This window comes from Urocitellus parryii, chromosome 7, assembly GCF_045843805.1.
Source record: "Urocitellus parryii isolate mUroPar1 chromosome 7, mUroPar1.hap1, whole genome shotgun sequence".
In the NCBI taxonomy this organism is placed as follows: Eukaryota; Metazoa; Chordata; class Mammalia; order Rodentia; family Sciuridae; genus Urocitellus; species Urocitellus parryii.
In genome coordinates this window covers 161,414,938-161,440,334 of record NC_135537.1, presented here as the reverse complement: position 1 = coordinate 161,440,334, position 25,397 = coordinate 161,414,938, and the positions used below count along the sequence as shown (strand labels likewise).

Below are 25,397 nucleotides of genomic sequence, written 5' to 3'. Positions count from 1 at the left end.
GAGAGGGCAGTGATTGAGCACTTACTGTTTGCAAGGTCGTGTTTGAGGAATGTGGAGAGAGTCCCCGGGAGATAGGCGTCTAGTCCTGCCACTGAGAGTTCTGGGAGGTGGAGTGGGTGAGGTAGAGGAGGAGGAGGGCATCTGACCCAGAGAGGGCCTGAGGTCAATGAAGGTCACAGGTGCAGAATGTCCTATCCATCTGCCTGGTAATCTGAGTCTTACCCAAGGTGGGTGTGATAATTGGAATAACAATATGAGGCACAGCTCAGGGGGTACAATCTCTCTGAAATGGGAAAAGATGCTTTTGGTGTCATTTAGGATTAATTTAACAACCTAGAGGGAATTGGAGAGAACGTGGAGTCTTGGAACGCGCTGCCTGAGCTCGGCCACTTGCTAATCCTGTGCCCGTGGCTGACGTGTCTAATTGATGGTGACAATCTTTCCTGCTAAACACAAATGAGGCCTCAGAATTCTTCTCAATTAGAGGGCTCCTGGTTGTCACTAATCAGTTGGAGAGGGCATCTGAGGTGAAACCTGTTCCCCGTTCTGGATGGTATCTAAGCCCCTTGTTTGACGGGATAGTGGTTGCCTGGGTGTTTGACGGGAGCGTGAAGCTGAAGACGAAGTTCTCACTGGGGAGAAGGAGGGGTGACTTTGTTTCCTATGAGATGTTTGCAAGGTTGGGAGACATTTTCAGTTGTCGTAGCTTAGGGGCATGGGAAGGTCCTACTGACACCTAGCAGATAGAGGCCAAAGACGCCGCTAAGTACCCTCGATGTACAGAAAAGGCCCCCCCACCCCCAAAGAATTATCCAGTCCCACCAACAACTCAAAACAACTCAATTTAAAATGGACAAAGCTGGGCATGGTGGTGCATGCCTGTAATCTCAGCAGCTCTGGAGGCTGAGGCAGGAAGATCCTGAGTTCAAAGCCAGACGCTAAGCAACTCAGTGAGACCCTGTCTCTAAATAAAATAGAAAATAGGGCTGGGATGTGGCTCAGTGGCCGAGCGCCCTTGAGTTCAATCTCCAGTACCCACCTCCCAAAAAAGGGGAAAAGACTAAATAGACATTTCTCCATTTCTCCAAAGAAGATATACAAATAGCCAGTAAGGATATGAAAAGATGCTTAACTTCACTAATCGTTAGAGAAATGGAAATCAAAACTCCACCCATCAGAATGGCTGCTACCACAAACCAAAATCAAAGCAGAGAATAGCAAGACTTGGTGGGGCTGTGGAGAGAATAAAAACTTTGTACGCTTTCGGTGAGAATACAGAACAGCTCAGCAATGGAAAACTGTTGGGGGGGGGTTCTCCAAAAATTAAAAATAGAATTACTATCTGATCCAGCAATCCTAATTCTGGGTATATATGCAAAAGAGTTGAAAACAGCATCTCAAAGACGTCTACACACCTATGATCACAGGAGCATTACTCACGATAGCTAAAACATGCGAGCTACCCAACTGTCCATTGATATGAGAATGGAGAGGCAAAATATGGTATATGCATATGCATGGGATATTATTCAGCACTGTAAAAGAAAAATCACCGGGTGTGGTGGCACACACCTGTAATCCCAGTGGCTTGGGAGGCTGAGGCAGGAGGATCAAAAGTTTGAGTCCAGGGGCTGGGGTTGTAGCTCAGTGGTAGAGTGCTTGCCTAGCATGTATGAGACCCTGGGTTTGATCCCCAGCACCACATAAAACTAAATAAACAAAATAAAGGTATTGTGTCCATCTACAACTAAAAATATTTTTTAAAAAGTTCAAGGCCAGCCTCAGCAATTTAGCAAGACCCTAAGTAATTTAGCAAGAGCCTGTCTCAAAATAAAACATTTTTAAAAGGGCTAGGGATGTAGCTCAGTGGTTAACCACCCCTGGGTTCAATCCCCAGTGTGTGTGTGTGTGTGTGTGTGTGTGTGTGTGTGTGTGTGTATTTTTCCTATTACATGCTACAACATTGTGCTAAGTAAAATAAGCTGAACACAGAAAGACAAATACTCAGGAATCCACTTATATTCTAACACTGAATCTAGGCAGTCAGGTTCTTTTTCCCACAAATTTGAGGAATGAATCCACGGATGCAAGGGTGAGAGCAAAGTAACTGTATTTATTTGTGTAATAGAAAGCTTAGCTCCCAGAGGGGGTGGGCAGGAGGTATCTGTTGCCTTGGGGGTTTTTAAAGGTGTGTCTGAGGCCACAGTGTAGATGATCAGTGGGGTGAGGAATGCAGCATGGACCAATCAAGCTCTCTAAACTCTGAGTTTCATCAGCCAATCAGAAGTGCATAATTTCAATCCTTATTTACATAATTAAGAGGATGGGTCTCGGGTGGTTTTGGAAGGAGAAGGCATTTTGGGTTGGGTTTGCTAGGGGTGAAGGGAGGGGCAAGCAAGGAAGGGCTGCTGGGGTTGCAGCTGTGGGGAACAGGAACAAGACCCCACCTCAAAAGGAGGCACTGTGGTTAGGGCTGGCAGGGAGCAGCAGGTCACAGGTGTCTTTCAGACCCGTGTTCCCTTCCCTCCAGCCTCCAGTCCTCCAAAGGCTCTGATCCTATCTGCCTGTGGGAGACCCACCTTCCTGCCTCAACATGAGATACTGGGAGCAGTCAAATAGGAGTGACAGACCGGAGTAGGGGGCTTGCCGGAGACTGGGGACAGAGGAGGAGGGGCCCGGAGTTTCAGTTTTACAAGATGAAAAGCATTATGGGGATGGATAGAAGTGATGGTATACTTACAGTGGTAATTCTTATGTGTATTTCACTATAATTTTAAAAATTAAAAGAAAAAAAAAGAATTATCCAGTCCAAGATATCAATAGTACCAAATTTGGGAAACCCTGAACTGGAAGGTCTCTGCTCTCTGGCTTCTAGTCCCCTGGAAGATAGGATTATGTAGCAATTTTGGCAGATAGATAAGGACCTGGTTTATATTTCAGAGAAGTGGTTCTCACCCTTTTCGCAGAGGTTGTCTTTTCTCTTTTTTTCCCCCCCTGGTACTGGGGATTGAACCCAGGGGTATTCTACCACTGAACCACTGAGGTACATCCCCCCACCCTGTTATTTTTCTCTTTTCAGTCAGGGTCTCACTAAGTTGCAGAGGTGACCTTGAATTTGTGATCCTCCTACCTCAGCCTCCTGAGTCGCTGGGATTATAGGCATATGTCACTAAGCCCAGCTTGTTGCAGAGTTCTTTAAGACCAGGACTTCTCTAAATTTCCCCTAATTGTCTAAATTTCACCTGCGGGTCTTAAGAGACCTAATGCCAGGGACACATCAGACCTCTAGGGTAGGACCCAGACATCTGGACGTTTAAAAACTCCGTAGGTGATTCCAGTGTGAGCTGAGGTGGAGAATAGTCACCGGATGGAGGCAGATCAACTTGGGTTTGAAACTTATCTCAATGTCTAATCACCTGTGTGACCTGCAGCCTCTGAGCCTCTGATTCCTGTCTGCACAATGGAGTGCACTGTATTTACTGTGGAGCATTAATGCGAAGGTTCAGAGCATTGTGTGCACGAGCTGCTTGACATGGAACTGGGCACATGGCTCTCAGGACATGTTGGGTACTCAAGCATCCCCAGGGTCAATGATGGTGTGGCATTGAGGCCTCTGCAGAATCGGGTTGGTCTCCCTCGGATCTGTACCCTGCCCTGCTAACACTCAATTTCCTGCATCTTCCCCAGGTCACAATGAAGGCCGAGGCTCTGGATGGGCTGCCAAGGGGACCACACAGGGCTGGAATCAGAGAGTGCGAGAAAGGCAGGTGTCAGAGCCGAACAGGACCCAGCTGAGCCAGGACTTGGGTGGGGGCACCCTGGCTATCGACACACTGCCGGATAACAGGACCAGGGTGGTGGTGAGTGCTGACGAACGTGGAGTGGGAGAGAAGTGTGAGTGGGGTCTCTCCAGATGCCCTACGTGCACTGATCTGACAAGCAGACACATCACCGGGATCAGCCCTGGAGATTGGAGTGGAGACGGAGGGGTGGGGGTGGGGTGGGGATGGAAGGAGAGCCCAGACGGGTCCTAACATCCCAGCATCTCGGAGCTTGATAGTCTGCCTACCTCCTCTAGGACCCAGAGAGGTAAATTGACTTGCTCCAGATGCACAGCCTAGTAACAGGGTTCCCGACACAGGATTCTTCCATAACCCAGGGCAGAAAAAGCCCAAGGTGGCATTAATAGTTACAGCTTTCAGTTCAGGTCCTTCCCACCCCCATTTCTGCCCCATCTACAGATAGTGGGGCCCTCAAAGGTTCATGGCTGCAGAGACACAGTCTGTTCAACCTGAGGGTGGGACACACTGCCGTGGGCTGGGTAGAGAAAGCAATTAGGCTACAGTTCCCAGACAGAACCTTCTGAGGAGGGGCCAGGGAGCAAGCCCTCCTCACAGCTCTCTGGAAGACTAAGCATCTGTTTCCTCCAGCAAATCTAGAATCGCTATTTTCTGGGAATGTGTGTATCAGTGGGTGTGTGTTTGCATGTGTGTCTGAGGGGCTTTGTGTATTATGTACATGATCGTGTGTCTAGTGTTTATGTGTCTATGATAAGTGTGAGGGTGAGAGCATGAGTGTGCCCAGGCAGCAAAGAGGGTAGAGGCTCAGGATGCAGAAAAACTGAAATGAGAAGTTGTGGTGCAAGTCTGTAATCCCAGCAACGCACGGGAGACTGAGGCAGGAAGAGCAAAAGTTCAAGGCCAACACCCAGCAATTTAGCAAGGCCCCAAGCAACTTAGCAAGACTCTGTCTCAAAATAAAAAATAAAAAGGGCTGGGGATGTGGCTCAGTGAGTAAGCATCCCTGATTCAATCCTCAGTACCAATAAATGAATAAATAAATAAATCATCAAGAAGATGCAGTTCTCAGCATATGCTTCTTTATTTTATGTTTTAAAAAACAATTTTCTTAAAGAAAAACCTGCAGATAGTCAAAAAGTTCAAGTAGGAGGCAGGAGTATCATTTGAGCCCAAGAGTTCAGGGCTGGCCTGGGCAGCACGAGACCCCTGTTCAAAAGAAAGAAGGAAAACAGTGCTAGAAGCCTAAAACAAACAGAGCAGCCCCACCAGCGGCCCCCCTCGGACCACACTGCCCACCGTCCTCAGCAGGTGCCTTGCCAGCTGTCCTACAGGCGTCCACCTCTGTCTTTGCAAAGTCTTTGCTTGTACTGCCCCTCTGGGTAGGTCAGTGTTAGGTCCCTGGGCTGCCTTTCATGGTGGATGAAGATTTGGCTTTCATATTCCCCCCATCCCCCAGCATTGCTGTGCTCCCTCTCTGAATCTTTTTGTTCAATCCTGTCTTGTTAATTATCATTTGAATCCTGTTCACACCTGATCCAAGCAGGGTCATGTCCTTTTCTTGTACAATTTTCATTCTTCCTGGGACCCTGCTATGTCCCGCCCCCTTGGTTTCCCACGCTTACCTCTGGTGTCTTCTTACACATTATCCTTTGACTTCAAATATAATTCTCCGTGTGGCCAAACCTGTCAGTTCTTTTTTTTTTTTTTCCCTCCTAGAAACCTCTTTCCTGGCGTCTGTTCCGACCTGGATGAGCTGTTCACTTGCCCCCCAGTTACCATCCCCGGGCCTCCTTCTCTCATTTGTCTCTCTCCTGTGTCAGATTCCCTGTTGGGAATTTCCTTGACCTTGTGTCTTCTCTTTCCTGCTTCACCCCCTTGGCTATTTAGTTTCCTAAACTAAACAAAAGAGAGGTTGCACAGGAGGGAAGAAATTCTCTTGAGAACTTGCAGGTCTGAAAATGCCTTATTCTGTGCTCTCGTTTGATCGATGGTTCTACTGAACATAGGCTTCTAGATTAAAAATAATTTTCTGGGGCTGGGGATGTGGCTCAAGCAGTAGTGCACTCGCCTGGCATGTGTGCGGCCTGGGTTCAATCCTCAGCACCACATACAATAAAGATGTTGTGTCCGCCGAAAACTAAAATAAATAAATAAATAAATAAATAAATAAATATTAAAATTTTCTCTCTCTCTCTTAAAAAAAATAATTTTCTGTCTCAAGTTTGACAGCATCTCACCATTGTCTTCTTGCTTCTGATGTCACTGTGGAGAGGTTTGGTGTCATTCTTGTTCCTGATCTTTGTATCGACCTTGGGAAACTTTCAGGGTGTCCCCATAACCCCAGTCTTCTGAAAGTGACGGGGGCTGCCCACTTTGGCTCTTTCCTTCACCACACTGGACATTGGTGGACTGTTTCAATCTGGAGACTTACATCCCTCAGTTCTGGAAATTTCTTTTCTGCTTTCTTTCTTTGATAGTTTTCCCCTCCCATCTTCTCTTTTTTTCCTAGACATCAGTTTCTGGATGTCATTCTTGAATTTTCTTCTGTCTTCTATTATCTCCTTTGCATTTTTTGTTGTTGTTTATTGGTTAGTTTGATTGTTATTATTATTGTTTCATGTTTGGGGGATTGTTTTCATCCTTATTTTTATAAAGTATTGTTTTTATTCCCTACATCATAGTTTTAATTTCTAAGAGCTCTATTATTTTTTTAATTGGTTGTTCACAACATTACAAAGCTCTTGACATATCATATTTCATACATTAGATTGAAGTGGGTTATGAACTCCCAATTTTTACCCCAAATGCAGATTGCAGAATCACGTTGGTTACATATCCACAGTTTTACATAATGCCCTATTAGAGAGCTCTATTATTTTCAGATAATTTTCTCTTAAGAAAGCTTCTTGTTCTTATGTCATGGATGAAATATCATCTCTGAGAATATTTAAAAAGTTATGAGTTGTTTTTTTTCCTGTTCTCCTTATTGTTTCTCTTTTTTTAATTTTTTTTTTTAAACAGGGAGAGAGAGAATTTTAATATTTACTTTTTAGTTTTTGGCGGACACAACATCTTTGTTGGTATGTGGTGCTGAGTATCGAACCGGGCCCCGCACGCATGCCAGGCGAGCGCGCTACCACTTGAGCCACATCCCCAGCCCTCTGTGTTGTTTCTATTACTGGTTTTTCCTTCTACCTTGGGCTCTCAGTTGGCTTCACACCACGACTGATCCTATCTTTATTTAAAATTTTGATATTGTGCTCATCAAGATATCATCAGTTTTTGTCAGTAATTTTGACTTTTAAAATATCATATTAAAATGTTTCTTTTCTTGATTCCCCAGCTTTCTGGCACCACCTTGAATATTGCACCTCACTTACCTCACCCCCATACCGGCCCTCGAGGACATATCCCCATTCACTTCCCATTCTGTCCTGTCCTCTAGGTCCTGCAGAACCAAGGAGCAGGTCAGGCATGGTGGAACTCTGAAACCAACAGCCAGGCCAGAAGTGGTCCCTGATGTGGGGACTTCTGACCTCTCATTCTCTACCCTACAGCTTTGTTGGGTCTTTGGGTAAATTACTGATATCTGTTCAGGGTCAGACACGATAGTCAGAAGGTCTACGTATGTCTCGTGTACAAAGAGGACCTTCCAGAAGAGAGTCACAGAGACGCAGCTTTCTGGAAGGATTCCCCAGTTGGTGTTCAAAAAAGGCAGTGGTTCCTTTAGGAGCCAGTATGGAGTCAATAATGCCAGGGCTTAAAAAACAAAACAACACACATTCTTGGGCTCCACCCTGGACAGAACGGAGCCTGGCAATTTGTTTCTTTGCAAGTTCCCCATATGGGGCTGGAGATGTGGCTCAGTGATAGAGAGCCCTTGCCTAGCATGTGTGAGGCTCTGGGTTCAACCTCTGGCACTGCAAAAAATAAAATAAAATGTTTCTCCTGTCATATATAAATAAAAATTTTTTTCAGTAAAAAAAAAAAGTTTCCCATGTGATTCTGATGATCATCTAAGGACCAGAAAGTTCAATCTGTAAGATTTCAAACCAACTAGTTGGCAGATGGATGGCCAGAACGTGGGGCTTTCTCAAGAGCCATGTGGCTGTACTTGAGCAGGAGGCAACTTTCACCCCTCCAGGGTTTTGTGACCCTCCCGCAGCCACACATCAAGAGTCCACACAGAAGAGCAAGGCCACCTAGGAGAAGACTCTTCCTTGGCCTTTCTCATTGTGCCCTGTTTTGCCTGAGAGATGAAGGATCAGACTTTGAGAGGTAATTTGTCTGGAAGAGAGTTCTGACTCATGTCAGGAAACCTCAAGTCAGATGAAACTACCTGGATAAATACAATCCCTGGCACTTGGGGGTAGAGGTAGTTGGGAGAGAGGCGGTTCAGAAAGTTCCTGAGGGAAGACTTGGGGCTGCTCAGTGCCTGTGGCTGGGGTGATTCAGGGGTAGGAAGTGGCTTCAAGGACAGAGGTGGGCAGCAGCTGCATTAACAGAAACCCATGGAGACCTGGGGGCCAGGGCCAGGGCTCTGGGGATCCTGTAGGCTATTTCTTGGCTGGGCCACAGCTGAGGGGCTTGTGTCCCCTTTCAGGCAGTTTTCTAGAAACCAGAGGGGTCCAGGAGGTGGACTAGATGGTGAAGTGACTTGAACCCCTGTCCTAGAAGGAATGGCAGAAAGTACTTGCGGGGCCTGGGGTTGTGGCTCAGTGGTAGTGCGCTCACCTAGCATGCACGAGGCACTGGGTTCGATCCTCAGCACCACATAAATGTAAAATAAAGATATTGTGTCCACCTAAACTTAAGAATAAATATTAAAAAACAAAAAGAAAATGTTTGGGGTACTTAGCTGGCTATAGAGAAGGCTCTAGCAAGATGTGGCTGTTTTCTTCTTTTCTCTCTTTTTCCTCCCTCCCTCCTTCTTTCTTTATTTCATTGAGCCCAGAGCCTTGCCCATGCTCAATGAAATAAAGAGGCCAGCACTCTACCCCTGAGCTGCACCCCCAGCCCAGTGTGACTGTTTTCTAATGGCTGCAGGGCTGCAACTAGGGCAAAAAAAAAAAAAAATAGAATTCATTTTCCTCCATGTCACCGCTAACCTCCTGTGCTGAATTATCTACTGATTTGTTTGTACTGGTTGTCTTCCCCACCCCCCAACATAAGCACCTCAAGCTGTTCTATCACCATGGTCATTGCCTGGCCCAGGGCAGGTGGTCCTCTAAGGGAACAAAGGAAGGAGGATTGGACTTCTCCATCCCCAGAGGTCTCCAAAGAGATGGTTGTTGAAGACAAGAGTGGTCCCTGGGGTGGACTGTTGGACTCTGGCTTCTAAGGACCTCAGCTCTACTGACTCTTGGATTTTTCATCAAGACCATAAGAGAACATTGGTGTTTATATATAAGAAAGTTTGTGTGACTGGGTGGCCCTGTGCCAGGGCTCCCAGGGGACCTGCATTCATTCCCTAGTCTGCTATGAGCCCTTAGGCCTTGCCCAGAGCAGTGTTCAACTGAGGATGCTCGTGATCCCCCAGCACAGCCAGTCCTCACCCCCAACCTGGGGAACAGGCACCTTGGCCTCAGTGGAGCCCAGTGAAGGCTTCCAGAGACCCCTGCTCCTCCTGCATCTCTGAGAGCTCAGCCACCCTGTGACCTAAGGAAATCTGCTTTACATCATAGCTTGGTGGCAAAGGATGGGAAACACAAGGCCAGGGTGTGGGAAGTGAATATCATGACAAGTTCGCCTTGGTCTTTTCCAAAGTTTTCTTGGGTTTCAACAGGAAAACACTTCCACTGACCATCTGTCTCCCAGCTTGGTTTGTGCCGCAGCAACCTGGCTCTAGGTACTTTTGCTCTGGGGTCATCTGAAGGGTCTGCCATTCCCTGTGCCTCATGTGTTAGTCAGTTTTTCATCGCTGTGATAAGATACCTGAGAAAAATAGTGTAGAGGAGCAAAGATTTATTTTGGCTTACAGTTTCAGAGGTTTTAGTCCATGATTGGCTGGCTTTATTACTCTAGGGCTGTGGTAAGGCAGAACGTCATGGCAAAAGCTGCTTACCTCATGGTAGTCAGGAAGCAGAAGAGAGAGAGAAGGGATCAGGGACACTGCCTTTCACTAGATCCCACCTCCTCCCAGTAGTCCATTCAGCTATTATCCATGGATGAGGGTAGAGCCCTTGTGATTCCATCACTTCCCAAAAGCCTCACCTCTGAACACTGCTGCGTTGGGGACCAGGCCTTCAACATATGAGCCTTTGGGGGACGTTACAGTTCCAACCCCTAATACCTTCCCTGCAACCACCCAGGGGCACCTCAGAATACCCTTCTGGTTGTGAGCAGCTGTTTTGCCCCTCTGTCCCAGCAACCCCTGCTCGGCCACTCTGCCCAGCACTCCTGCCTGGCCACCTCCCCACGAAGCTTCTTCCAACTCAGAACCTCTTGCTTTGGAGGCCTGGAGGCGTCCAGGCTGCACCCTATCCTCAGGATAAGCTGGCGGCTCTGAGGACCCTGGTCAGGCCATCTACACCACATCCCAGCAGAAATAGGATTCTTCCCAAGGATTTTCCACCTAGACCAATTTGAGCCTCTGGAAACCTCAGGATTTTTTTTTTTAGTAGTTGGGGAAGCCATTGTGAAGTCAGAGACTCTGATGTTCTGAAGTTTATTCCTCAAGAGACTGGCAGAGAAGAAAGGAGGCCTTGGATGAAGTTTCTCTTCCAACCCGGCCATTTCCAAGTCCTATCCCAGGCTTTCTTGGTTCTGTGGTTCGAGTCTGGGACCAGGCTTTAGGAGGAACCAAGCTAGAGAACATGCAGATTTCAAAGTGTCCCCCCACTTTCACACTATAATAGAGGAGATTTCCTCTTCCCACCCCAATATTCCCCTGGCCCAGCTTCCAGAAATTCTCTCTTCTCTCTGGCTCAGGCAAAACTTCTGAGCTCCTGCATCCTGATGGCAGGCCCGGAATGCAGAGGGGCCAATGGTGAGGCGGGCACCCTATCATCCAGAACAGTGGGCAGGGAGACAGACAAATAGGCGTGGTGCCTGCTTGGTTTCCGTAAAACTTCCAAAAAAGGCAGTTCCCTGTGGAAGGCCTCTAGGACCCCTCTGAGCACCCCGACTGATTGCAGAGCCTGGGAAGGAGGGCAGACAGGCCCGTAGAGAGCAAGCAATGCTCTCTCATTCCAGTGTGCTCAGGGCAAGGAATGAGGGGGACAAGGACAGGAGACCTCTGGGAATGTGCATGGCAGGAGGAGGGAGGGAAAAGTCACGAGCTACACTTTGGAGAGACAAGATAAGAGGTTTTGTGAGAAGAAAGGGAGTCCAGCCATCCCGCCTCCAGTGCTGTGGAAATAGCCCGTCAGTCCTGGCCCTGGATCTTGGTCCTGACACATACCAGCTGCGTGGCCTTGCCAGCTCCCAGCTTCCCAAATAGGAGTGGCCAATGCTGATCTCCCGGATTGAGACTCAAGAACAAAATGCGAGGCTCAAGATGGCTCTCAGTCCAGGTGGGTTCCCCCCTCCCCTCCCCCCCTCCGCAGCCCTAGGCTATGTCTTCCCTCAGGTCCCTCTTGTTGACTCTTTTCCATTTTCCTTGAGGTCCTTCCTTTCTTTCTCTTTCTTTTCTGTTGAAGTGAGATTTATGTTAAAAAATTATATATTTTATTTTGAGACAGAGTCTCTCTATGTTTTCTATCTGGCTTTGAACACATGGGCCCAAGCGATCTTCCTGCCTCAGCCTCCCCAGTGCTGGGATGTTAGCATGCACCACTGCACCCGGCTTAAAATGAACAAGCTGGTGGTCTTTAATACATACAAAATGTGCAGACACCCTCTTCATCTGGTTCCAAAACATTTTGGTCACCCCAAAAGCAATCCTGGGTCCATTAAACACTTTTCTCCTCCCACATCCTGCCCTGGCAACTGCCAATCTGTATTCTAAGATTTGTCTATCTGAATGTCCATATTTGCCAAAATTCATATGTTGAAGCAGAATTCCCAATGTTCAAATAAACATTACCTGTGTATGTGATTTATGAATGGAATCATACAATGTATGTCCAGAACTTTTGTGTCTGGTTTCTTTCTCTTAGCATAATGTTTTTGAAGTTCATCCATTTTATGACTGAATAATATTCCATTGTGTGGCTATGCCGTAATTTGTTTATCAGTTCACTTATTGATGGACATTTGGGCTGTTTCCACCTTTGGCTATTGTGAAAAGTGCCAAAAAGCATATTCTTTGAGTACAAGTGTGGAGGCTGAAAGTCTAAGAGCAGGTGGCCACATCTGGTGAGGGTGTCATGGTGCTGCATCATAGAAGGGCAGCTGGGAACGGTGGCATGTACGTGTAATCCTTGTGGCTCAGGAAGCTGAGGCAGGAGGTTTGTGAGTTTCAAGCCAGCCTGAGCAACTTTGAAAGGCTCTAAGCAACTCATTGAGACCCTGTCTCAAAATAAAAAATAAAAGGGGCTGGGGATGTGGCTCAGTGGTTAAGTGCCCCTGGGTTCAATCCCCAGTACACCCCCGCCCCCCCCCCCCCAAGAAAAAGAACAGAACAAAACAGAAGGGCCAGCAGCTGTGTGTAAAAGAGAGAAAACAAGAGGGACAGCCTCACTTCAGAAGGCCCCCCTCTGTGTTAATGGATAATTAATAAGAGGAGCATTAATCCCTCCTAAGAACCTAATCACCCCACTCTCAACATTGTCACCCTGGGGACCACATTTCAATATGAGTGTCAGAGGCGAGAGAAAAATAATAGCAACAGGCGATGTTCAAGAAGCCCTTCCTGAGTTCCAGCTTCGTTCTACGACTTCACATTTAACCCACACAAATACCTCCTTATTGCCTCTCAATCTAGAACAGAGAGGTGAAGTTGCCTTCCTAAGGTCACATAGCCAATGACTGCCAGAGTCTGTACAAGAACCCAGGTATCTCTGCATTCGGAGTCTCTGCTCTTCACCACTATTTCCTTCAAGAACAAAAATGAATGATGTTTTACTGCACAGTGTACTTTTGTTTGAATTAATTAATTAATTTCTGTGGTGCTGGAGATTGAACCCAGGGGCTCACACAGAGCTACATCCCAATCCTTTTTATTTTTTTCTTTTGAGACAGGATTTTGCTAAATTGCCATGGCTGGCCTTGAACTTGCAATTCTCCCACCTCAGCCTCCCAATTCACTGGGATTGCACATGGAGGCCCTGGGATTACAGGTGTGTGCCACTGCGCCTGGCTCACGGTACACTTTTAGATCCATCCGTGGTTGTCAGACTTTACTCTGCATAAGAGTCCTGGGGATCCTCTTCAGATGCAGATCCTGAGTCAGCAGGTTTGGGGTGGCCCAGAGTCTGCATTTATAACAAGCTTCTGAATAACGCAATGCGGATGGTTCTCAGGCATACTTTGGGTAACAGGGATCTAGAACACATTCTCATTGGTTTTGTAAGGCCTTATGGAACTGTAGTGGCAGGGACTGGGGTGTCCCTCCCCCGCAACCAGATATCTCAGCAGCACTTCCTGGGTTGGACCCAACTGCCTGCAGTACCATCCTGACAAGCCTGGCTGGCCAAGCTCTCTAGCAAGCCCTGCAGGACACCCTTGGTCGCTTGCCCCAGCGTCTCCACCTGCCAGTTGGCTGCAGGTGATGGGCTGGTTGTGACAGCTCAGCCAGAGCTCCTGTTCAGAAACGTCTTGAACTCAGCCAAGGTAAATGCAGCCCCGCTGTCAGAAACCAAGTGCCTGGCACTCCTCCAGGAGAAAATAATTGAAGCAGAAGGGACACTGTACCAGCAGACAGACGTTTAGGATGGAGAGGGAATTGTTTTGAAGAGCAGCCTCCACAATTGAGCTGTTTGCTGGAAAGGTCCAACAAAATCGTTGTAATAGTTTCCACTTACCAAGTGCCTACTGTGGTCCAGGCAGTGGGTTAAGAGCTTTATGTTGATATGTTTCATCTAATCCTCTCCAGAACGCTGCAAGAAGGTTACTGATGAGAGGGCTGAAGCTCGGGGAGGGACTTATGCTTGGCACCAATTTATGTAATGGAGTCAGTTGTTGAACTTGACTCCACAGCCCATGCACTTGATCCTAGAGCAATGTTTGCACATTGTACGCACAGAAACTGAGGGGATCCCAGAGGTGCTTCATGGGCTGCTGTGGGGTGGAGGGTGGTGGAGAAGGAGGTAGCATAGCAGGCTGGCCCCAGACCTTCCCCCCAGCTGGCTGTAATTTGATGTGGCTTATGTGCTGAGATGCTCTGAAAGATTAGTTGGAGGAAAGGATTGTACAGACAGAAATGTTTGAAATCCACAATCTGCTGCCTCCTTAAATGAGTGTGGACTGTTGACCACAGCTTCATGTGCTTGTGTAAAAGAATCCCACTTTACTTTGGTGGACTTGCCAAGAGGTCTGGCTTGTGTTGACCTTTCTCTTTTATTTATTTATTTATTTATTTTTTGTACCAGGGATTGAACCCAGGGATGCTAAACCACTGAGCCACATCCCCAGCCCTTTTTATTTTTTTATTTTGAGACAGAGCCTTGCTAAGTTACTTAAGTCCTCGCTAAGCTACAGAGGCTGGCTTTGAACTTGTGATCTTCCTGCCTCAGCTTCCTGAGCTGCCGGGATCACAGGTGTGCACCACCATGCTTGTCTGCTGACCCTCTTTTTAAATGAGAGATCATCCCATCAAGTCTACTAGCCAAGGCTTCTAGTAACAGTGCTTACAGCTATAGTAACAGACAGCTCACATGTGGTCATGGGCTGTAGATGGTGGGAATGCATCAGGCAGGGTCATTGACAGGCACAGCCTCACATTTTTTTTTTAAGTGCTGGAGATGGAACCCAGGACCTTTCACATGCTAGGTAAGGGCTCTATTTTATTTTATTTTTAAATTTTATTTATTTTTTTTAAAGAGAGATAATTTTTTTTTAATATTTATTTTTTAGTTTTCGGTGGACACAATATCTTTGTTTGTATGTGGTGCTGAGGATCGAACCTGGGCTGCATGCATGCCAGGCGAGCGCGCTATCGCTTGAGCCACATCCCCAGCCCTCTATTTTATTTTGATACAAGGTCACACTAAGTTGCCTAGACTGGCATAGATCTTGTGATCCTCCTGCCTCAGCCTCCTGAGTAGCTGGGAGTACAGGCGTGCACAGACATACTCTGCACCTACATACTTTTAAGGACACACACAATATGCATTAAGGTGAACAAGCCCTGGGATTGACTGGCCTGAAGAGACTGAGTAGGGCTTTGTATTAATTAGGATACAAGGTTCTGCTGTTTAACAAATGCCCAATTGACAAGGCACTCAGACACAAAGAAATCTATTCTGCTCTCACGTGTAAGTGTGAGCAGAAGTAAGCAAGGGAGGACATGGCATCTCATGGTGTTGGGGACCCAGTTTCCTCTGCCTCATTGCTCTACTCTCTGCAACATGTGCCTTCCATTTGCAGTCTAGGATGGCTGTTTCAGTTCCCACCATCACATCTGCATCCCATCCAGGCAAGGAGAAGACACTTGGTTCCTATTAAGGGCAATCATTCTGCTCATCTTCCATTGGTCAGATGTCTAGTCATGTAGCCACACCTAGCTGTAAGGAGAGCTGGGAATATAGTCTGACCTGGGGCCTTGTGCCTAGCTAAACAGTGAGCTTCTGCTACCAAAGGAAGAAGGAGGAACTGGTTATTGGGAGACAATTATTAGTCTCTGCCATGATTGACTTCCTCCATCAATACTTCTGGGGAAGGTGGCAACATGAACAGGGGCCTATGATGGCAATGGGGAAGTGTCCCCAAGATTGGAGGATTCCAAATCATGGGACTCTTTTCCCCAGTGGTCAATCAAGAAGCCAGCAGTGATTGACTTGTAAAAGAAAAACACGATAGTCACAAAGTTGCCTGGAAAAGGCTCCCCCCAAGATTTGGTTCCTCACTTTTCTCTTCCCATCCAGACTCTTGCTGTCTTTAACTAATGGAGGACAGCCTGCGTCCCCTTGGAAGTTCTGAAGAACATAAGTGAAACTGTTCTATTTAAGGGTCCTCTGGTTTCCAGGAGCCATCAGGGGTGTCTCATAGAGAAACGGTAGAGAAGGTGCAAAGACCTGTCATGGGACAGAGCAGTCAGGCCCCAGGGAACCTGGACATTCGCGGGGCTCAGGACTGCCCTCTCTGCCTCGCCAGGTTCCCCCTCGGGTCTCATCTCTTCTCATCCCTTCATCGTATTTACTGAAGTCATAAGTACATAAGGTTTTCTTTCTCCCCTCCGTGGACCAGTGTCTTCAGCAGTCAGCTCAAGACAGCAGTGTCAGCTCCTGAGCCTCCACGGCCTTTCCAGCTCAGCTTTAAGGCCTCTGGCTTCTTGTTGGCTCAAGTTCATCCTCCCTGGGGAGGAATCTGATTGGCTCAGGATGCACAAGCCATAGAGAGTAGGCTTCCAATAGATGGGCTGTCTTTGAATCACGTGATCACCTGTGTCCAATCAGCCTGGCTGAGGAAGCGCAGGTTCCTGTGGGAGGGAATGGTGGGTGTGGTCACTCCACCTACCAGTTGGTGGGGGGCAGATGTCCTTGTGGTAAAACATACCTGGCACCAGGACACCCTTTAAAGTATGATGCCCACCTGGGAATCTTTGTGTGCAGGGCTTCATACAACACTGATCTCCCAGGAGCGTCAGAAATTCTATACTAAGAGGACTGGTTCCAGAAAGCCCTGGGTGAATGGGGACAGCTTTAATTGCATCATTGATGCTCAGCTCTGAGAAACCTGAACACCGTCTAGTTTCATAAAGAACTTGGACAGAGACAACTGATGCAGGCAGTGGAGGACCTCACCCCCACCCAAGTCTCTTAACCTTTTATTCCACAAGCCCAGAGTGGTTGGCAGAGTTTTACCTCCCTGGGCATGGGACAGGTTGGAGGACACTGGCCAGATAATCAAGCCCTTGCACAGCTTTGCCTCCAGAAAGTGAAAAACATTCCCAGTCTTTTTTATTTTTTATTTTGAGACAGAGGCTTACTAAATTGCTGAGGCTGGCCTTGAACTTGCGATCCTCTTGCCTCTGACTCCTGAGTCACTGGGATTTCAAGTGTGCACTACCACCTAGCTTGCCCATTGGTAAGGGGCTGATGCGTCCCAGCTATGGTGTTCCCAAGGCAGTAGCTATGAGTCCAGAGGGGACAGGTGACCCAGGCCCAGCCATCCTGAGGTAAACAGGCTTCTTCAGTGTCTAGGGAGCTGTGTACTCCCCCTGGGCCTTGCTGTCTATGAACCAGGATATGTGTCTGCCATTTTGTGGTTACAAGGGGACCAGCCCTAGAAGAAGCCCATGCTGAGAGAGGCAGAGAAGAAAAACTGGCAGAACTTGGCCTTGATGATCCCCAAGCCACATTCCCAATCAACTCTCATCATGGCCCGGGTCACCTTACTTCCACCCCTCCTTCCTAACTGAACTGTGACCCCCCAGGTCCTGGAAGATGTGGGTTGGTCACATGCTGGCCCCTCTGGAGGCTTGGTCAGATTGAATGGGGGAAAGGGGTTTCTCCCTTTTCAACCTGAACAAGGAGGCAGGCAGGCTGCCTCGGCTTCCACAGGCAGCCCTCTTTGGACCATGGGGCTGTCCCACTCAAGATGGTACCCTGATGACATGAGAATCATCCATGTGCCACACCTGCTGCCCCAAACTGGACTCTCGGTCACTTGGTCTAGCTCACTGTCTCTGTGCCAAAGCTGGGTCCAGCCAGGGCTCTTATTCTTTGTGCCTGAAAGCATCTCTCTCCTGGTGTCACTTCCTTGGAGTAGAGCTCACGGAATTGGAGCTGCCCTCCTGTTCAGGGTGTCCCAGCCGTGGGGACACCGTGCGTGCGCTTGGATTCCAAGAGGAGGCAGCTGGTTGCTTCCCAAGTGGCTTTTGTCTCATCTGCCATCAGAGATGGATGAAGGTGCTGTGCTTGCCGTCCCACACTCTGTGTTCTCAACATGGCTGTGGCATCATCGGCTTTGAGACCCTTGTCATTCAGCTCATTTAGCAAGCAGGTCCCAAACCAGGTATCAAGGTGCGGAGGTGACTGTGCCATGGTCCCTGAGCTCCCTCTCCATAAAGAACCCGCGGGTGTCCTCCTGGTGGAGATTTTAACCTATGTATGAAAAGTGGCCTAAGTCACCTGCTTAAAGACCTGAGAGACAGTGGACAGGGCAAAGGTCATTGCTTTATGACACTGACTGGTTTCAGTTTTGATCCTGGGCTTTAGTTTCCCCACTTAGAAAATGGGACTAATATTAGTGCTCACCTCCCAGGGCTACAGGCATCGGGGACCATAAAATGACTGGCTCACTGCCACCCCCGGGGCTGCAAAGGCCTGCTTGGCTTCTCCTCGAACCCCCCAACTACCCCCTGGCTTGGTCCTTGACTGTGCCCCAAGTGACCCCTCTCCCAGTCACCCCTCCTTCCAGGATGCAGTTTGCCCTCCACCCCATCACCACGCAGTCTCCCTTGGCTAGTGCTCTAAATAGATACAGCTCCTCGCGGCCCTGTCCTGGAGTGATCAAAGTCACCCTGCACTGGAAGAGGTGGTCTGGGGGTGTGTTTGGGACCTGAGGCAGATTCTGCATGGTGCTGCAGCCCTCCCCCTGGAAGGCCAGCTCCACCTGGTACCTTTTTGTTTGTTTGGTACTAGGGGTTGAACTCGGGGTGCTCTACCCCTGAGCTATACCCCCCGCCCTTTTAATTTTTTTTTTTTCTTGAGAAGGGTCTCATTAAGTTGTCTAGGCTGGTCTTGAACTTGCAATCCTCTTGACTCAATCTCTCAAGTAGCTGGGATTATAGCGTACACTACCATGCCTGGCTGGCACTTGGTACTTTTGAATCCTGAAGTAGTCTTGGCCTCATTCTGCCTGGCCTGAGCAGAGGTCCTTGTGATGGAGGCCCTTGGTCTCTCTGGGATCTGCTGACCATTGGAAAGACTCTCAACCTGGGAGTTCACTGTGGTTTGGATATGATTTGCGGGTGTCCCTGAGGGCTTCATGTGTTGAAAATTTAATCCTCACTGTGAGCTATTAAGAGAGTGGTAACCTAATCTGACTATGAAGGAGCAGGGCCACTAGGAGTTGATTAGGAGTGGAGAAGGCCACCAAGGGGGAGTCCCCATGAATGAATACTGCTGGCTTTTAGAAGAGGGAGAGAGCATAGGGGCTATGGACACACACACACGTGCACCTACCCCCTGTATCTGCCTTGTGATACCCTATGTCACCTTGGTACTCAGCTAGCAAGATGGCTATCATCAGGAGCAGCCTTTCAACTTTGTTCAGACCATGAGCCAAAATAATCCTCTTTTGGTTAAAACTCACCCAGCTGGTGTGTCATTGGCAATAGCAAGTGGACTAAGAGAGGCGGCAGCTCCTTGGATTCTGACTCCTTGAGTCCAAATGGATGCAAACTTGGCATCAGTTAAGAGGTGCCATTGGAGGGCTCCTTGGGAACTGAAAAATGAACCCAAGGATCCCCCAGACATCAGAGCTGGGACACGCAGCACATGGCTTCTCAGCAGAGCAGCAACAACAGGTTGTGGACCAGACCACTTGTCCTCACATGACAGAGGACTCAGAGCAGCGGGTCAGCTAGAGTCATTGCCTTATCCTTTCCCTGTGCGTCTTAGGGGAGGCAGCAAGAGATGAGTTAGCGTCTGTTTGGGCTTCGCTGCTGTAGAGCATGGAGTCTGTCCCAGCGTCTGGGTATCTGAAGGTTTGGGGAAGCTTCTACCCTTGGAGTCCAGGAAGCAGGATGAGTGCAGCCAGCCCCTCTCCCAGCACTGGCCTACGCAGGCTCCCAGGAGGGAACTGAGTCCAGTTGGCTTCCAGTGTGGGGCCCTGAGCAGCACCTGCTCCCCATCTGCTGCCTCCTGCTGCTTGGTAACCTGAGCCTGTCATTGACCAGAACACCTGGTAGCAGCAATAAAGCAAGCAAAGGATGAGCAGCAGGCTTTCCAAGGACCTAGACTTCATGGCCATTCTTTGCTCTGCAAATCCTCCAGCCAAGCACCTGCCCTGTGCTGAAGCGCCCTGGGCAAAGACGGGCCCTGTCCTTAATGAACTTCATCTATGGGATAGGCAGACATGGATAGAAAAGCCACGTCAGTCATCACTAGTGTGCAAGACATGAAGGATTAAGATTTTAGATGCTCAGGGTGTGATGGGAGTTACAAGGGACATAGGGAAGCCCCCATGAGGAAGTGACCCTGAGCTGAGGCTTGGTAGACGAGGAAGACTCAGCTACTAAATGGGGTTGGGGAAGAGGTTTCAAGGACAGGAGGCACCAAGGCCTTGGGACAGACAAGGGCTTGGTAATTTCTGGAACTGAGGCCTGGAGCATGGAGAGCAGGAAGCCAGGAGTACGTGCTGGGCAGGGGCCAGACCACCAGGCATCAGGAAGGATTTGTTTGTATGTAACAGGCGAATCAAGGGACTTAAGCGTCCTTCTAGCATGTCTTCAAAGGCTTTTTTGCTGGTTACATGGCTGCTTGCTACAAAAATCAATTTTCTGTTCGTAGAGAAGAAAAGGGAATGGATGTTGGATAGGCAGTGGCCAGAGTGCCCACAGGGACACGTAGGCTGTGGTAAGGGGCATGACCTTAGATCTGAGTGCAGCTTGGGAGCCACAGAATGTTCTAAGCAGGGGAGTGATGTGCAGTGGGGAAAAACTGCAGGTTTCCCCAACTGAGCCGCAGGAGCACACACAACTGGGCATGTGCATTAGTTCTGTAGGGCTGCCATAGCAAGTTACCCCGAATTTGGTGGCTTAAACAATAGAAATTTATTCTGGAGGGTAGAAGTCAGAAATCAAGGTGTGAGCAAAACCATGCTGCCCCTGAAGGCCACAGGAAACCCTTTCCTTGTCTCTTCCGGGCTTCTGGTGGCTCCTGGCAATCCTCAGCATTCCTTGGTTTGTAATCTGCCATCACATGGCCTTCTTCGCTGTGTCTCTGTAGCTGTGTCCAAATCACCCTCTTTTTCTAATTTTTATTTTTTTTATAAAGACATCACTTGTTGAATTGAGATCCCACCCCAACCAAGTGTGACTGCATTGTTACTTGATCTTTACTCTATTTCTAAAAACGACCATAGTCAGATGAGGGGCTTAGGACTTGGATATATCTTTTTGGGGAATACAATTTAAATACCCCATGGCGTGCAAGGACTCAAGTGCTACCTAGTTGCTGGCTTCACTAAATTGAGCCACTGGTTTCCCCTTCACCCATGCATCATAGAAAAGTAGCCCAGGATTTAGGGAGGCAGACTTCACCCAGTTGCTGGACATTGGTCCCTCCCTGGCCCCAGCCTCTTCTTCTCTCAAAAGAAGGCAAAAAGAAGAGTGTGGGCTTCTGGCACAAGGTCTCAGTTCATGGGGTACATGCTTCTTGAGCACCGAGTGTCTGAGAACTTTGAGCCATGGGCACAGAGGTGACCTTACCCTCCTAGTGTGTCAGGGTCTCATAATTAAGGCAGAAAAAGACATTTTTTGGCGGGGAAGGGTAATTGAACCCAAGGGTGCTTTACCACTGAACCACGTCCCCAATTCTTTTTATTTTTTTATTTTTTAACAAGGTCTTGTTAAATTACTGAGTTTGGACTTTAACTTGTATTCTGCCTTGCCTTAGCCTCCCAAGTCACTGGGATTACAAGTGTTCACTAACACTCAGCTCACCCATTGGTTTTTCTTCTGTCAATTATGTTTTTGTTTTGTTTTGCTTTGCTTTGTTTAGTACCGGGGATTGAACCCAGGGGCACTTTGGCACTTTACCACTGAGCCACATCCTTGGCCCTTTTTACTTTTTTTATTTTGAGATAGGGTTTCACTAAGTTGCTTAGGGCCTCACTAAGTTGCTAAGGCTGGCCTTGAACTTGTAATCCTCCTGCCTCAGCCTCCTGAATCACTAGATTACAGGCATGCGCCACCATACCCATCAGAAACAGACATTTAAGTGGTTTCTTTAAAATTGTAGGCTAACTGGTGCCCCGTAATAAACTGCTTTTTTTGTGTGTGTGGTACTGGGCCTCACACATGCTAGGCAAGTTGCTCAATCACTGAGCTACATAAGTTATATAAGTTACTGCCCAATGAGTTACGTTTTTATTTGAACTGGAGGCTAGGGCAGGAGGTGAGCTGTAGCCACAGCTATGACAGGTTGTCCCAGCTGAACATAAACTGGCTTCAGAGTTGAGGGTTTGCAGACTGTCAGACACATAGTGTTGTCCAGGGCCCCTGTAAATTTTTTGCTTTGAGGACAAATATAATAAAAAACTACTCAGCTGCAAATCTCAGGAGGCAGGTTGGGCATCAGCAGACCCACTTTGGTACGCCTGTCTTTGCATAGGTTGGAGAACATAGACTTGGCAGGTGATTTTTGGTATCTTTTGTTTTGCTTCTTTTTTTTTCCCTAGGTATTGTACGATTTTTTAAATACCTTTATTTTATCTTTATGTGATGCTGAGGATCGAGCCCAGTGCCTCACGTATGCCAGGCAAGCACTCTACCTCTGAGCCACAACCCTAGCCCTTGCTTTTGGTTGAGGTGGGGCTGCCCACCAGAGATTGGTGGGGATGGAAGAGATTGAGCCCTGGAGGGAAGAAGAGGGCTAGGCGGGGGCAGAAGTTGCTGTTTCTTCAGGGAGGCTGTGATCCCTGGCATAAGATGGCTTTGGTGCAGTGGGAAGAGCTGGAGAGCAGTGCATCTTCCTCTGGGCATCTCCTGGAACCCCAGGGTTGGCAGCTGTGGCAGCAATAGGAAGCAGCATTCTGACACAGGCACTTGCCCTCACCTTGGGGTAGTGGCATCAGGAGGGCCTCCTTAGGGGCTTCATGGGTAGAATTCATTAACCCAATAAGTCTGGGCCCATGTGACAATTGGAAATAGCAGACACGATTCACTCCTGATCACCAAAAATGTTGGATGATGATTTGCAAGGGTTGGAGGTCGTCCCTGGGCAGATAAGGTCAGAAGGTCGATAAGAAGTGATGTTTAAGCTGAGCACTAAAGAAACAGGAATCCACTGAGAGGAGAATACAGGGGCTGTGATTCTTCCTGTGTGGTGGCCTGAGACTGTCAGAGGAGTTCAGTCTGTTTAGTGGGTGCCCAGGGGTGCATGGGGGCATGAGAGAAATGAAGCCAGAGAGAAGGGGCGTTGGCTCAGGCTGACACTTCACATGCCAGGCTCAGAGGTTCGAGTTTTACCCCAAATACAGTATCTCCCAGGAGCCCAGATAGCTGTGGGCAGAGTGATGTGACTTCAAAAAGCATTTGAGATAAGCTTGACTCTGTTCCAGGTTGGCCGAGGGGTGGGCCATCTAGAGGCAGGAGGGGGAGTGGTGCAGTGGCGGTGGGGACACCCCACTGCACCCCACGTCTCTTTACTCATTTCCCCCAGCCTGCCCGACCCCTGGTGACCAAGTGTGACACTTGGCAGAAGAGCAGAGTCTGCCTCCCAGCGGGTGAAGAATGCAGGAGTCCTTGGTTCCTGCTGGACCTGGGGCAAGAGCTGGCTGGGCAGCTGGCAGCTTGGCAGGGATGAGGTTGTTTGCTCTGCTGTGTCTGCAGCCACCGCCGCTGGGCAGATTGATTAATGACCCATGGTGACCAGGGCATCTCTGCAGTGGCTGCCAATGGAACCTGCCCACCGTGCCTCCTGGCCACCTGGCCTCCTATGTAGGTGCTCCTGGGCCAGCTCCAGGAAGTGATGACATTGCTCTGCTCCCTGGATCTTCTACTCTTCTCCAGCCTCCTGTAAACCCTGGCCCCAAATGCTCCCCTGGGGGAGAGACTACAGAGAGGACCCACCCCACCTCAATCTGCCTCCTTCCATATTTGATCCCCTTCAGGCACATAAGAGAGACTCAAAATTACGACTCAAAGGATTCTGTGCTGCTTCTCTCCTCATTAACAACCCTCTGGTGCTGGGTACAGTGGCCACGCTGTCATCCCAGTGGCTCTAGAGGCTGAGGCAGGAGGATCGCAAGTTAAAGCCAAACTTGACAGCTTAGCCAGGCCCTAAGTAACTTAGGGAGACCCTGCCAGTGGGGAGCCACAGTGCGTTACCACGCCTTCCAGTTCTGGTGCGCCGCGGGGATCTGAAAGATCACTGTTATCTGGAGGTAGTGCGGGACTATCCCCTGCTCGGAGAGCAAGGGCAGTCTTCTGGGTAGGCACACCCCTGGGGTTGAGCCACACTCACCTATTCTTTTGTAATCTTACCATTTTGTCTTGTTTGGGATAGAATGTTCCATGGAAACTCCCTTTGTGTGTCCCCTTCTCTTGCTCTGCCTTTGGGCGTGGCCTTCCTAGATGTCAGTCAATCTGCTGACAGCAGACATCACGAAGCTAGACTCACCCCCCCCCAAACCTGATCCCTTGCCTCATTTGAATGGCTTCTCCCCAATAAAAAGCTTCAACACATGCTCTTTCTGTTTCTTGGTGGACCCTTAAGGTCAGAGGAGCCGTCCTAGGACCCAAAGAAAAAGGTATCTCTGTGTGATTATTTCATGCAGCCCAGTTCACCTGAGTGACCCTGAGTGTTTAAGTCGTGAAACATGGCACTTGTCTCTAAATAAAATACAAAAAAGGACTGGGGGTGTGGCCCAGTGGTTAAGGGCTCTGGTTCAATCCCTGGTACAAATGAAAAACAAAACCTCTCTGGTGACCCTGGCATGGGCTCTGCGTCACTCTGCTGGAGGGCCCGAGTCTGGGTGTTCTGTTCACAGGTGTCCCACCTCCACCATCAGACTAGAACTCCCCAAGATCAGGTCAGCTTCCTCTAGACTGGCTCCTAAAGAGATCCAGTGTTTTCCCTTAAATTGGCTGCTCCCCCAGGGCAGGGACTATGTGTTCCCCGCTATCTGGGAGCTCTCTGAAGATAAAGCTCTTCTTAGGGCTGTTCTGTCTGTGTCTCCCTCATTTCCCTCGAGCTGAACTAGGTCTTGGTTGTACTCTGAAGGCACAGGGTAGGGGACGTGGAGGGGGTTCAGGATGAACCTCGGGTTTGTCTGCAATGGCAGGGCTGGGCGCAGGGGCAGCGGGAGTGCTGGGAAGGGGTCAGGGCCAGGTAATGAGCTGTCTAGGGCCGAGGGGGCTCCAGGGCTCTAAACTAGCCCTCTGGGCCACAGGTCCAGTGCCCTGGGGCGGGGTGACTTCTTGTATCCAGCACACTGAGTGGGGAGGAGCAGAGGGCTTTTCCTGGCCTGCCTGACTCCCCACGCCTCCTGTGGCTTTGTCTTGGGCACCTGCAGGAGGACAACCACAGCTACTATGTGTCCCGTGTCTACGGCCCCAGTGAGCCCCGCAGTCGGGAACTATGGGTGAACGTGGGTGAGGCCAACCAGAACCAAGTGAAGGTCCACAGGATCCTTTCCAACACCCACCGGCAGGCCTCGGTGAGTGACCAGGGTGCCCGGCCTGTGTGTGTCTGGGTGGGAGGCTGCACTGTGGGGACCTGGGAGCAGGCATGGCAGGGGCCTGAGGTCTATGATCTGGGGGGACCTTCTTAGGGGATCCCATGAGCTCACCCAGAGTGGGGGTGCCTGCCTTCAGTCTTAAAG

General features: G+C 48.9%; 1 protein-coding gene across 1 annotated transcript in view; it reads left to right on the top strand.

Moving 5' to 3' along the window:
* Positions 1-25,397, top strand: part of Plxdc1 (plexin domain containing 1) — a 63,241-nt gene that overhangs the window by 5,053 nt on the left and 32,791 nt on the right. Inside the window, exons 2-3 of the mRNA XM_026387008.2 lie at positions 3,688-3,860; positions 25,089-25,232. Coding sequence (XP_026242793.2) covers positions 3,688-3,860; positions 25,089-25,232 — 317 coding nt within the window. The remainder of the gene's footprint in view (positions 1-3,687; positions 3,861-25,088; positions 25,233-25,397) is intronic.